Consider the following 12097-nt stretch of genomic DNA (forward strand, 5'->3'; position numbering starts at 1 on the left):
TGCTTTTTGCTTGTGGTTATCATAGAAATTCTGACTAAAAGCTTCCAGCAATAATCATGCCACTGCCCAAATGCTGTGGTGCCTTGAAATTTTCTCCACTAGATTAATTATTCTGTCACCTTTCAATTCAGTCTCACACAAAGTCTCAGGGCATGGATAAAATGTAAAAAAGTTCTTTGCCAGAAAGTGGCATATATGGCCTCTATAGCAATTCCCAATAGAATGCTCATTCCCATCTGAAACCTTATAAGGATGGTCTTTACTGTCTTTATTCATTTTGGCACTATGGTCTTCTGAAATTACATCAGAATTGTCCAGTAAGCTCTGTTTACAACATGTTAAGTCTTCCCTATCCTGCACCTCAAATCTTTTCCAAACTCCTCCCACACACTAGTTCCATATGCTTCTGAACCACATTGTCAGGTATAATCGAAACAACCCCATTTCCTGGTACTAATTTCCTGTGTTAGTCAGCTCTTTGCCACTGTGGCAAAAATATTTGACACAGCTTCAAGGAAGAAAGGTTTATTTTGACTTACAGTTACAGAGGCAGAATATTTGGTTTCCCAAATGGTACTATTGAAAAACCAGACTCTACCTCAGAGCAAAGCCTGTCCAAGGAAGGGACATGACCTTTGTCCTTGGAAAGACCCACAGAGCACTCCTAGGCACATTCCCACCCTGCTAAATTGTTTATCTATGAATAACAGGAGAGATCTGCTGTGTCAGATGTCCCTGACTCAGTCAGGCTAGGTGGAGACCCATAGTAACCCCCTAGCAGCCACCAATCAGCATGAGACAGGGAAATACCTGGGATGCCAAATGACCCTCCCAGTAGTTTATGGTGGTTGATAATGTGTTGGGAAACCATGTAATTCAGCATGAACACCCCTCTTGGCTTAAACCAATCAGTTCAAATGAATCCCCCTTTTGTAGTAACCAATCACCCCTATCCAACTTGTTCCCGCCAGTGAATGTGCTAATCATGTTTTAGAGTTGTTATTTGATTTTCCCACGGTGTGTGATGATTTGCTAAGAGATGCTATGATGTATGTGGGGGTCCCTGCCTTCTCCAAAGAATGTATAAAACTGCTGCAAACCCTGGGCTCGGAGCCTCTCAGCCTCACCAGTTGCTGTGTGTGCGTGCAAGGAGGACCAAGCTAGCTCACAATAAACATCTCTTTGCTGTTTACATCGATCTTGGTCTCTGGTGGTCTTTGGGGGGTCCTGAATTCGAGCTTAACACTATGTGGATTGTAGATAGAGTTGCAAAGAGGCCAATCATTTCTCATGGTTTGGATTAAATGAAATCACTGAAGAGTAATCCCAGGACAATATATACTTCCTTTAGACTGAATAAGGAATGACAGCTATGACTTCATGTTTTAGGCCATTTGAACATATCTAAACACCACGTGGAATACATTAAATATATGCTTTAATTCCCATTTTGAGAGATTGAAAAATGCTAGATCCCTCCTCTAAGACTATATAAAGCTCACCAAAGGAGGAGAGGTCAGAACAATTGCAAGGATACTATACCCATAGCAGCCCTGGTAAGTCCTGATGTCAGGAAGAGACCATCAGTGAAACCTCTCCAGTCAGCATTCAGGCTGCCTTGATAATGAGGAGAAACTGACATTGCTTAAGCTGTCAAAAGGGAACCACTAGTGTCCTTAAGTTTGAGATGTAAGTATCCTATTATAGAGGCCACTTTTGGTAGAAGGTATTCATGGCAGTTGCTACCACGACCACCAGTAATTGTATTCATTCCAGTTTAAGCTCTGCATTTAATAATGGCTATCCATTGTCAGCATCTATCCTTACAAAGTGACTCAGAACAATGAGGTAGTTATAGTTACTTTTAGAAAGTCTTTCCAAAGACAGCCACAGTGGGTCTTGTCTCTCTTGACAGAACTGTGGGTTGCGGAGGCTCTTCGAGGACTCCACACCCTCTGAGTGTTTGGCTCTAATCACCAGTGGGATCCCAGCTATTATCAATGACTTCACTGGGACCTAAAGAAGAGGTTAGAGGCACAAGGTCATTTGTTCATTTGCTCACTCAACAAATATTTATTGAACACTTACACAGGAGTGTGCCAGAGCCTGGAGTTCAGTTATGTACAAGGCAGAACTGTGCTCTGGGAGGGAAGAGGTGAAACATGCTTGAAGGGTTAGAAGCAGAGCTCGAGCATCTGGAGGGGAAAACAAAATATATTTTGAGGGCTAATAATTATAAGAAATGGGTAATCAGAAATTTTTTTTCTTCTTATCTAGCAGTAATATAAATTGGTGTTCCTCAAGCGACTCTTTTTTGAAAGACTTAAAAATGAATTTCTGTGCAAACCACAAAAGTTGGTGGTGCTTTGTTATGGCAACCCTAGCAAATAACGCCTGATTTCCATTGAGGAACTACTATTTGGTGGTGACTACTTTGTGATTCCCCCAATGAGAAGATAAAAGTTGGTCCAGAACCTGGAGATGCAGAGAAAGTGGCATAACAGAGCATGACTTTTCCCTTGCTATCAAATTCAGACATAGCTTCTTGGGGGAAGGTTAGGTAGAACACCATTTACCTCTGTCCCAAAAACAAATATCCATAACTCTCTTTTGGGTGGAACTCTGTGGCCTCTGGCTTCTGGGTTGTATTCCAAATGGCTAGCCGATGTATATATTTTACTCTCAATTGAAACTTTCACCTAATAGGAAATGTCTTTAGGTGAATTTTTCAGCACTATGTTATGAATGACTCTCCAGTGGGGCGTGGTAGGCTCCCAGTACATATTTTATATACTGTTGACAAACGATAGCTAACCCTGGATTTGAGGTTGAAAGACGTACTCTGTGGACGAAAATTTAAACTCAGCTCAGCAGCCAGAGCCCACGGTCGGTGCGACTTCAGGGAGGGGGCAGTCCCAGGAGCTAGCCAGCAGAGCAATTGACAGGTTATTCTTCCCTCGCTAGCGGAGCTGCTCCCAGGGTTCCACCCTTTCCAGGCTCTCCTCTCATAGGCTGTCCTCCCGTCCTCGCAACCAATAGTAGCGCAAAGCCTCGCCTGGAGGCGGAGTCGTAGTGCGGGTGTGCTCCGCTGGGCTTCGCGGCCCGGGAGGACTCCAGCCTGGGGGCACTGAGACGCGGAGCCTAGAAGGGCCAGAGGGTCGGAGGGTAGTTAGTGCGTAGTGCTTGACGCAGTTCCTTCTCTACTGTGTTCCGAGGTGTGCTTCTGGCGCTTTCGGTGAGGGGTGCGGCGCGCCTGACTAGGGGCGAACCGGGTTCTGGGAGTGTGTGGGGCGCACAGACCGGGAACATGGCATAGTTCGCGGCTGCCGCTCGGCTGCGCGCCGCAACGGAGGGCTCGTGGTGGGCCGTCTTCTTCTCTTGTTTCGCGATGCCCCTTTGTCTTGGGTCTAGTCTCCAATTCCGCACAGCTGCTCCCTCGGAGCAGGGGCGCTGGTGACAGAACTGTGTCATCCCATATCCTCCCATCCTGTTGGCTACTGGGGCTCTCTGAAGACTCCACAGCCTCTGAGTCTTTGACCTCGATCACCAGTGGGATCTCGGCAATTACCAATGAGTTCACTGGGACCTGGGGAGGAGGTCAGGGTTTTTGCACAAGGTCATTCATTCATTTATTCACTCCACAAATATTTATTGACCACCTGCCCATGAGCGTGCTAGGTAGATCCTGGGGATACATTTGTGTATGAGGCAGATTCGTGTTCTGGGAGGGAAGAAATGAAACGAAGGGTTAGAAGCGGAGCCTGAGCATCTGGAGGGGGAGACACAAAACATTTTGAGGCCTAATAATTTTTAAAAAATGGGTAATGGGGGAGGGTGTCTTCTAGTGTCCCTTTGGGCTTCAATTTTTTCTGTCTCATTAAAAACAATTAACTCAGCTAAGGTCCCCTTTCATCCACTGCCCCATCATTACACTGCAAAGAAATTCCCAATTGGAATGCATTTTGTAGTTAGACTATATAGAGGTTTTTAGATAGCAAAGGGTGATGAACGGGTGAGAAGCAGGGCTTTGATAGGTTAGAATTAGAACATCCTTCAGACACACAAGGCTTGTCACTAGTCATACAATCTTGGGCAAGTCATTTAATCCCTGAGAATCTCATTTCCTCTTTAATATGGGAGATCATCCTGCTCATAGTTCTATAGGAAAGGAAATTACCCAAGGATAGGATACTACCCTGAGTAGCCTTAGAAAGTTGAAGTCTCAGAGAACTCCATCATTTATATCTGTTTACGGTGATTCAGGAACCCATTGGGAACTTCCTCACTGAACCCCAGGAGATGATCTGTCCAGATCTATGCTGGGCAGGCCCTTTGGAGTGAAGCTGCTGTGCACAAGGAGTAAGGGGAGCCCTTCCCTTCTCTTCTAAGCAGGTGAGAGCCAGACTGTGAAGTTAGTCTGGGGACAGGAATCCGGCCTGCTAAAGGACATGGGGACATGGGATGAAACGGAGTATTACTGGATGGGTTATTTTTCAAATAGGGATAAAAATACAGAAACGCAAGGGGGAGCTCTGGACCCTGAGGAGCAGAATTTGGGGATGATATCAAAGGGTGATGAAGTGGGACTCAAATTTGGTTGTCATGAAATTTAGATTTCAGTCCCAGCTCTCCTCTAAGTTCCAGTTTCCCCATTGGCATATTTGGTTATAAGGCCAAGTAGCCTGGGAGGTCCCTCCTAGCTCTTACATTCTGAGAAGCTGTGACTAATGGGACTGGTCAGTTTCTTAGGGAATTTAGGCCCTTGGATGGCCATATTGATATAGAATTGACAAAGATACAAATATACTATCATGGAGTTTACTAGAAAATTGGAAGCACAAAAGGATGAACAGGCAGAGGAGGTAATGTTCAGTGGACTCACTTCTCACCCTCCTGGTATGTACTCCAAATATTGGATAGAATTTTGAAATTGTTGAACATTGCAAATTAAGCAATGTTTACTGAGCTTTCTTCGTATCAGGTGATGTATGGTATCCACAGACAAATATCATGAGCCCTGCTCTCTTGTGACTTAGTGTTTAATGTGTACATGTGAGTATGAGGGGCATAGAATACACATGAGCAATTCTCGCATAAAGCCCAGTTTATATTGTATATCTGTTATGGTCAGGTTTTTTTTTTAAGTGTAGAAATTTTTATATAGTCAAATATATCAGCTTTTGCATTGTGGATACAGCCTTTATTTTATGCTTGAATCCTAAAGGCTTGTCTTTACCTAAGGTCAAGTACTCCCTTGTTATATTCTTATTATTGTTGTTATTTTGTGTTTTTTTCCTTCCAATTTTCATATTTTACCCATCTGTCTTTTGAATATATTTTCATGTATTTCCTCTCATTCCTTCCCTACATTGCAGTTAATGACCAAGGACCATGTGACCAGTACTCAGAGGGACAGATGACACGAGTGAATTAAAGGAATACAGCTTCTCTGGGTAAAGACACTTTTGCTTTTGCTCTTTGTGGGAGAAGGACTCTGCCCTTTGCAAGTTCCTCACAGCCTGAAATGGATGGTTTTCTTGGGATCAGAAAACTTACCTACCAGTCTCAGAGATTAATAAGTAGAAAATCTGTTCTGTCTTCTTGGGCTTTATCCATTTGCTGGCTGCCCCAAACTTGAGTTTATGTGCACAGTTACCTAAATACCCATAGTGTCCTACTAGCCCAATGGCCTCATCTTCCCCTCTTACTGCTTCTCCAGTAAAGCCCACACCTCTCTCATGCCTGGAGATTCTTATAGGACTTTTGAAGGAGTTTTCCATTCAGCTGGGCAAAGGGCAGCCTGTAGTTAGGTTTCCTTTTGATCAAACTCTCTTTAGAGTGACCCTCCTTGATCTCCTGTCTAGTCCTGTTTCCTACTGGGGTCCTGCAGAAACATCCTGGACCTTCTCATAGTGTATCCCTGTGCATTTCTTTTCCCCTACCTGCCCCTTCTAATCCAATCCCTAGCTTGTAAGATTATACATTTCCATTACTTTCTCTGTTTTCTGTCTTATTCTCAAATTTGCATCCTTGACATTTTTCCATTTCTTCTCCTTTTGTCTGAAGTGTTTTCCCGTTTCCCAATCTTGTTTGGCAATTCTACCATTCTTTTTTTAGATGTTGATGGACCTTTATTTTATTCAGTTATTTTTTATGCAGTGCTGAGAATCAAACCCAATGTCTCACACATGCTACGCAAGTGCTCTACCACTGAGCCACAACCCCAGCCCCCTGTACTACCATTCTTTTTTTTTTTTTTTTAAAGAGAGAGTGAGAGAGGAGAGAGAGGAGAGACAGAGAGAATTTTTAATATTTATTTATTTTTTTTAGTTGGCGGACACAACATCTTTGTTTGTATGTGGTGCTGAGGATCGAACCCGGGCCGCATGCATGCCATGCAAGCGCGCTACCGCTTGAGCCACATCCCCAGCCCCTCTACTACCATTCTTGATACATCAGATATGCATCAGATGACCTTAGATTGTTTCCATCAGTCATCCTCTGTATCCAATCTGATGTATGTGGATGCTTTCTTGGAATAGCTGGATTTCATTGTCCTCTGCCCTGTCACAATCTTCCTTGTTGTCTCATTCATAGTTCATTCATTTAACAAACATTTATTGAGCACCTACAAAGTGCTAGATCCTGCAATGGTCATCCATATCACATTTCTAAACATTTTTCCTAATTCATTTCTCTTCCTCCATTCTTCTTTCCTCCCTTTAAGCCATCTGGGCTAATCTTCCTAGAATATTCTTTTCCTATTTTCACTTTTGGAGAGAGTGATACAAAGTTTATTATCCAAACTGGGATGCTTTAGTGAGTTAAAGAGAGGCACTATTAAATATGATATTGGGATAGCAGTTATAATCCAGCACGGTTCTGGGAAAACCAAAATATATGATCACTCTACTCTTAGGCTACATCTCTTGAACTCTTTCCTTTTTATTTCTCTCAGTTTACTTCCTGTGGAATACCTCAGCTGCCTGTCTCCTCTGCTTTCCGCTTAATAAAGCTGAGAGAAACATGAATGTTTTCAGAGGTAGCAGAGAGGAAGGAAATATGAGCCTTAGGAGAAATGAATGGTAAGACTTAAAAAACTGAATTTATAAGTAAGAAAGATGAGAGTAACAGGAGAGGAGAAAAACAAGATAGAAAAACAGAATATAAAATGGGGAAAGAAAATTAAGAGTAGATTTCATTCTTTGTTTTAGAACTTGTTTCTCATTGACCATCAAATTATATCTATATCTATATCTATCTATCTATCTATATCTATCTATCTATCTATATATATATATATATATATTTTTTTTTTTTTTTTGGTCTTGCAGTTTTAGTGTTGTGACTGGATTCACTTCAGGCAATTTGAGTCTTTCATATATTCATTTTGTTGATTGAGCAACAAAAGAATTTTGAGTGCAGACTAAGTTCTTATATCTGTTCTAGACCCTAGGAAATACACTTGTAAACAAAACAAAATCCCTGCCAGACTTGGTGGCACACACCTGTAATCCTAGCAACTCAGAAGGCTGAGGCAGAAGGATCCTGTGTTCAAAGCCAGTCTCAGCAATTTAGCAAGGCCCTAAACAACTCAGTGAGATCCTGCCTCTAAATAAAACACAAAAAAAGGCTGGGAATGTGCCTCAATGGTTGAATGCCCCTGAGTTCAATTCCAGTATATATATATTAAAAAAAGTTTCCAAAACAAAATCCCTGCCAGCATGAAGTGTATGCTATAGTGTAATTTCCCACTTATTTGTGAGTACACCAACCCTGTGCACCTTCCTTTTGAGAAAACAAATTCCTGTTTCTCTTCTGAAGCTCAACTAAAGTTCTGCCTTTTGAAGACCTTTCTCCTAGCATTCTAAGTCCCAGTAATTGCTCCTCCCTTCCACTTCATCTCCCACTTGGGTAATTTGTAAATTTGTAATTTACTTTCTTATTGTTTTATTATACTACTCCATTGAGAGCTTCTTAGAGGTAAATATATTTTATTCTTATATTAGCTTACTTTAGCCACCATTATTTTGTTAAAATTCTGGAGGCTAGAAGTCTGAAATCAGTCAATTTGGTTTCTGTTGAGGGGTCACATCCTGGTTTGTGAGTGGCCACTTTCTGTGTTGTTCACATGGCCTTTGCTCATCCGAGTACAGGAGAGCGAGAGCTCACTTTGGTGTTTCTTCTTATAATTTATGACACTGATTCTTTTGGCTAAGTGACCATCCTTATGACCTCATTTAACCATAATTATCTCTTTAGAGGCCCAATCTCCAAATATGGTAACATTGCAGGTATCAGGGGTCCAACTTAGGAATTTTAAAAACACAAACGTTCAATTCATAACAATGTTTCTTTACATTTTCTTTGGGTTACACTCAGAACAGTGATGGGTACAGAATAGGGTGCTAAATAATTATTAATTTAAGAATTGTATGAAGAAAAGGTAAATTTCAGAGAAGCTTAGAAATGGAAAAGAAGCTGGGTATGATGGCATATGTCTGTAATTCAGGAACTAGAGAGGCTGAGGTGGAGGATGGCAGATTCGAGGCTAGTGTCAGCCACTTAGCAAGACCCTATCTCAAAAAAAAGGGGGCGTGCTGGGCTTTTAGTTCAGTAGTAAGAATGCCCCTGGGTTCCATCCCTAGTACTGCAAGGGAATTAAAAACAAAAAACAAACAAACAAACAAAAAACCCTTGTCTTGGGCCCTCTTGGTTGTCCTGTCCCCTACTCTCTCCCTTTTGCCACACTTAGATTGTTAACATGCAAGGTCCTATCAGAGTTCCTCTGTCATATTATAACTCATCTTCTTTCCCAGTTTAGCCTCTCAGGTTCATCCAGTAGACCAATCTGCCAGTGTGGTAAATGGTGAAAAGCAGACACATAAAACTAGCATATTATTCTGGTTCTAGCTACAGATCAGCCTCTACAAAGTAGGCTGTGATGTGACTAGGATTCAGTATTGAAAGAATGTATTAACATTTATCAAAATAGGACTTAAATCCAGAGACCTAGACTAGAGCCTAGTACCTGGACCTAGAGCAAAAGATGAAATCTTAGTTATATCCTAAGACAGAATTTCAGTTGCTAAGAGCTGGGGATATGGCTCAGTGTTGGAACACTTGCCTAACATATACAAGGCCTTGGGTTTGATCCCCAGTGCCACAAAAAAAAAAAAAAAAGAGTCCCAGTCACTATAAAAATAAAAATAAATTTTGAGTGCCTATTGTATGCCCACCAGTATATCACTAGTACTTAGGAAATATGTCAGCAAGGACTAAAAATCAAAGTGATCTGACAATTAATCATTTCAGTTACTGAACTAAGGATCTTTCATTTTACTTTTTCTGGGTACCAGATTATACTTGAGCCTGTCATTAGGAGTTAAATGGCTACAGTTCTGAAAGTGAAGCAAGAGGAAAACAGGATACCCTTTGTACTAGTTATTGCCAAGAGAAGCTCATGATTTTCCAGAACCCTTTAACTTGGTCTTTATGGCTAAGTTTTCTCATCTTTTTGATTAGTTCCTCTGCCTTTGAATACTTACCCTTCCAGGTAAGACCCTGTGATCTGCGATGTACCACAGGGTCTAGCACAGAGAACAGGTGACATGTACAATTTCTGTTTCTCCCATCAGATGCTGAAACTGGGACTGAGGAGGTGTTGATTCCAAAGCATCAATCTAGGAAAATCAGAATTGAATTGTACTCTCAAGAGAATTTCACATAGGTGTTGCCAAGGAATTCAAAATTTCAAAAGCTCCTCTGAAGGAAAAGAGAAGACTAGCAAGGCTGTTGGAATGTTGCAAGCTATAGAAAATGAAGAGAAAGACAAGAAACTTCAAACATAAGGCAGTTAAAGACAGTAAAACATTCACAGAAGTGAGTGATCAAGAATCTGAAAAAGATGGTAGTCAATGCTATGACCCGGCAACACATGACAGAGTTCAGGCTGAAAAGAGACAATATGTATGTACTGAGTGTGGGAAAGCCTTTAGTCAGAGTGCCAACCTTACAGTGCATGAGCGGATCCATACAGGGGAGAAACCCTATAAGTGTAAGGAGTGTGGGAAAGCCTTCAGTCATAGCTCCAACCTTGTGGTTCATCGGAGAATCCACACTGGACTGAAGCCTTATACTTGTAGTGAATGTGGGAAATCTTTCAGTGGTAAGTCACATCTCATTCGGCACCAGGGAATCCACAGTGGGGAAAAGACGTTTGAATGTAAGGAGTGTGGGAAAGCTTTTAGTCGGAGTTCAGGGCTTATTTCACACCACAGAGTTCACACTGGGGAGAAGCCCTACACTTGTATTGAGTGTGGGAAAGCCTTTAGTCGCAGTTCAAACCTTACACAACATCAGAGAATGCACAAAGGAAAAAAAATTTACAAGTGCAAGGAGTGTGGGAAAACTTGTGGTTCTAATACAAAGATTATGGACCATCAGAGAATTCACACAGGGGAGAAACCCTATGAATGTGATGAATGTGGAAAAGCTTTCATCTTAAGGAAGACCCTTAGTGAACATCAGAGACTTCATCGAAGAGAGAAGCCTTACAAATGTAATGAGTGTGGGAAAGCATTTACTTCTAATCGAAACCTTATTGATCATCAGAGAGTCCACACTGGAGAGAAACCCTATAAATGTAATGAGTGTGGGAAAACCTTCAGGCAGACTTCTCAAGTTATTCTACATTTGAGAACCCACACTAAAGAGAAACCCTATAAGTGTAGTGAGTGTGGGAAAGCCTATCGTTACAGCTCACAACTTATTCAACATCAGAGAAAACATAATGAAGAGAAAGAAACCTTGTAAATAACAAACATTGGCAGTAATATAGCTAAATGCTTCTAAAAAACAATTTTCAGTGTTAATTTTAACTCTATTTGTAAGAATCCATATAGGGAAAATAATAATAGACAAAGGTTAACAAAAGGGATATTCATGCTAGCATCGTACATAAATGTATGAGAGGGAGAGACCTCAGTTTTCAATAGGTTGGGGTTAAATGAATGCTGCTCTATCTATATGATGGTTCTGCAGCCACTGTAAACATAATAGCCCTAGAATATGTGATGTCATGGGGAAATGATTTAGATAAAATAGAAGATAAAGCTGGACATGTTGGCACATGCCTGTAATCCCGGTGACTCAGGGGCTGAGGCAGGAGGATCACAAGTTTGAGGCCAGCCTTAGCAATGATGCAAAGCCTAAGCAACTTAAAGGGACTGTCTCAAAATAAAAAAATAAAAAGGGCTAAGGATGTTGCTCAGTGGTTAAGCACCTCTGGGTTTAACCTCTAGTAAGAAAAAAAAAAAGAAAAATTTCAATGAAATATCAAATATTTTAAAACCTTAAAGCAAACTAAAATGTTATCTCTATGTGATAGAATTGTAGATTATTTCTATTTTCTTTTGTATACTTTTCTATGCTTTCTAGATTTTCTACAATGAAAATGTTCTACTTTTATATTTAGGGAAAAAAGTATAGTATTTTTTAAATACAGTAAGTCCATGCTCATTTTCACTCAACGGTTCTGGGAAAGACGCATAGTATACAGTCTAAAGTCTCAGAATTACATCTTAATACTGGCATTTAGCTGTAGTGGAACCATGAGTGAGTCAATTCCTTCTACAGGTGATTTCCTGGTAGTAAAATTATACTTTGTCTTTTGCAGTTTTAAGATAAATTGACTATAGAGTTGTCAACAAAGTGTGTGATCGCTGTTAGGTGAAAAGAACAGGAAAATATTTAGGGTGTCTTACTTTCCCTCAGTAGTGGAAGGATCTGCAGATGATGAAGTACTATATAGGCTCCATCTTTCCAGTATGTGTCTGGGCAACTAGAAAAACATGTTCCTTTATGAAATTGAATCAATCCTAGGCTCAAAAACTATAAAGAGTTCCAGGAATCATTACATAATAAAAGTAGTGAAAGTGCCTTCACATCTTGTATAGAGCTTAGTAGGTGATCTGTGTTCTAATATCAAGTCTGCCAAGTATTCACTTGTCAATTTTAGACAAGTCAATTTAAACGCTCAGACTTTTCTGTAAAAAGGGAATAATTCTCTGCCTCACAGGATTGCTGTGAAGATTAA

The 12097-nt window shown here is 40.9% G+C and overlaps 1 protein-coding gene across 2 annotated transcripts in view; it reads left to right on the top strand.

The window, feature by feature from the left end:
- Window positions 1–11285, top strand: part of LOC113196295 (uncharacterized) — a 28001-nt gene extending 16716 nt beyond the window's left edge. The window contains exons 1-4 of one of the 2 annotated variants that reach the window (XM_026408112.2): window positions 3217–3235; window positions 4264–4392; window positions 5376–5453; window positions 9639–11285. In XM_026408112.2, coding sequence (XP_026263897.1) covers window positions 9820–10815 — 996 coding nt within the window. In that variant the 5' untranslated portion in view covers window positions 3217–3235; window positions 4264–4392; window positions 5376–5453; window positions 9639–9819 and the 3' untranslated portion in view covers window positions 10816–11285. Of the gene's footprint in view, window positions 1–3216; window positions 3236–4263; window positions 4393–5375; window positions 5454–9638 lie in introns of those variants that run through there. The other variant, XM_077796287.1, reaches the window with a different exon arrangement.
- The last annotated feature ends 812 nt before the right edge of the window (window positions 11286–12097 follow it).

The sequence above is a fragment of the Urocitellus parryii genome, chromosome 3, assembly GCF_045843805.1.
Source record: "Urocitellus parryii isolate mUroPar1 chromosome 3, mUroPar1.hap1, whole genome shotgun sequence".
Taxonomy (NCBI): Eukaryota; Metazoa; Chordata; class Mammalia; order Rodentia; family Sciuridae; genus Urocitellus; species Urocitellus parryii.